At 61.0% G+C, this 1366-nt stretch overlaps 1 protein-coding gene across 1 annotated transcript in view; it reads left to right on the forward strand.

Annotated features, from left to right (window-relative positions):
* The window catches only part of FAM132B (family with sequence similarity 132, member B), a 7393-nt gene that overhangs the window by 2206 nt on the left and 3821 nt on the right, over positions 1-1366 (forward strand). Inside the window, 3 exon segments of the mRNA XM_010862071.1 lie at positions 111-154; positions 432-529; positions 1127-1254. Of these exon segments, the coding sequence (XP_010860373.1) occupies positions 111-154; positions 432-529; positions 1127-1254 (270 nt within the window).

A 1366-nucleotide genomic window follows, 5' to 3' on the forward strand; every position in this document is an offset into this window, starting at 1 on the left:
GATACACACCCCACTGGGGAGAACGGGGGCAGGGGAGCCAAGATCGGCTGGACCTTGGTCTTGTCGACCTGTATCCAGGAGGCCATGGCTCTGGTGCTGGCCCGGGTCAGGGCTGTGTGTGGGTCGGGGCCAGGTGGAGGTCGGGGAGGAGTGGGTGAGGAGGCAGCTTCACAGAGGAGGATGGACTTGGCCTCTGTGTTCAGTAGGTGCCTGGGGACCAGCCTCCATGCCCCACCTGGGAGGCCTCTGAGCTTGCAAAAGCTGAGAGATCCAAGCCCGCGTTCCCCAAGTGGGGACTGTTAGGGAGAAGTCAGAGCTCCTTAAGGTTGCACAGTGAGCCCTGCAGGGACACCAGGGAGATCTCAGGCCTCTTTCTTCCCCTCACCTGTACCCCGCCTCTTCCCCTGACATACCTCTGCTGCTGGCTGCAGAGCCCAACGGGCAGGCCCGAGGAAGCTGCCCTCATGGGGCAGGGAGGACAGTCCCGGGAGCACAGAGAGGAGCAGGCTGGGGCCGGAGGCTGCAGAGGGTGAGAGCAGAGCTGAGGGGGCTCTAGCACCCAGGGCGGTATCCCTGCACTGCGGCCAGCTGCCAGGCGTGGGCTCTGAGTACCGACTAGAGTTCATTTCACTGTGAAGAGCTCTTGAGTCTTTTCGCACTTCTGTTTAATGTACTGGGGCTTCCTTGGTGGCTCAGATGGTAAAGAATCTGTCTGCGATGCAGGAGACCCAGGTTCGATTCCTGGGTCATGAAGATCCCCTGGAGGAGGGCTTGGCAACCCACTCCAGTGTTCTCGCCTGGAGAATCCCATGGACAGAGGAGCCTGGTGGGCTACAGTCCACGGGGTCGCCAAGAGTCGGAGACGACTTGAGTGACTAACAACTACCCTTCACTTAACTAGACCAGCTTCAGCGGCTGAAGAACCTCCACGTTCTCTGCAATAATTTCTTTACACTCAGCTTCTTTCCCCAAATGACGGGTCTGGCTTATCCTACTGTATTTCCTGATTCAATAATAATGTAAACAGAGAAAAAGCAGCAGCAGCCCCGGGATGAGAAGCGGTAGGATAAACAGGTGAAGCAGGAGAACGGGGTCCTGGGTGCACCAGCCCTGAGCTTCCCGGTAGCCAAAGCGTGAAAGGAAACGCGAGCAGCCGCGGGATCGGGAAGCCGGTTCCTAAGACCATGCAGCCCAGAGCAGGTCTCCCGTGGAATCCCGAGCGCGGCGCCCGGCTCGCGGTTCCGGGGGTCACCGGTAACGGTGCCCGCGATCTCAGCGGCGCCCAGTTTTGGGGCAGGTGTCCGGGAGGGACGCGGCGGGGCGGGCCGCGAGGGGGTAGGGTTCCCGGCGCGACCACCGCCCGCTC

Source organism: Bison bison, unplaced genomic scaffold (genome assembly GCF_000754665.1).
Source record: "Bison bison bison isolate TAMUID 2011002044 unplaced genomic scaffold, Bison_UMD1.0 scf7180017864475, whole genome shotgun sequence".
Lineage (NCBI taxonomy): Eukaryota > Metazoa > Chordata > Mammalia > Artiodactyla > Bovidae > Bison > Bison bison.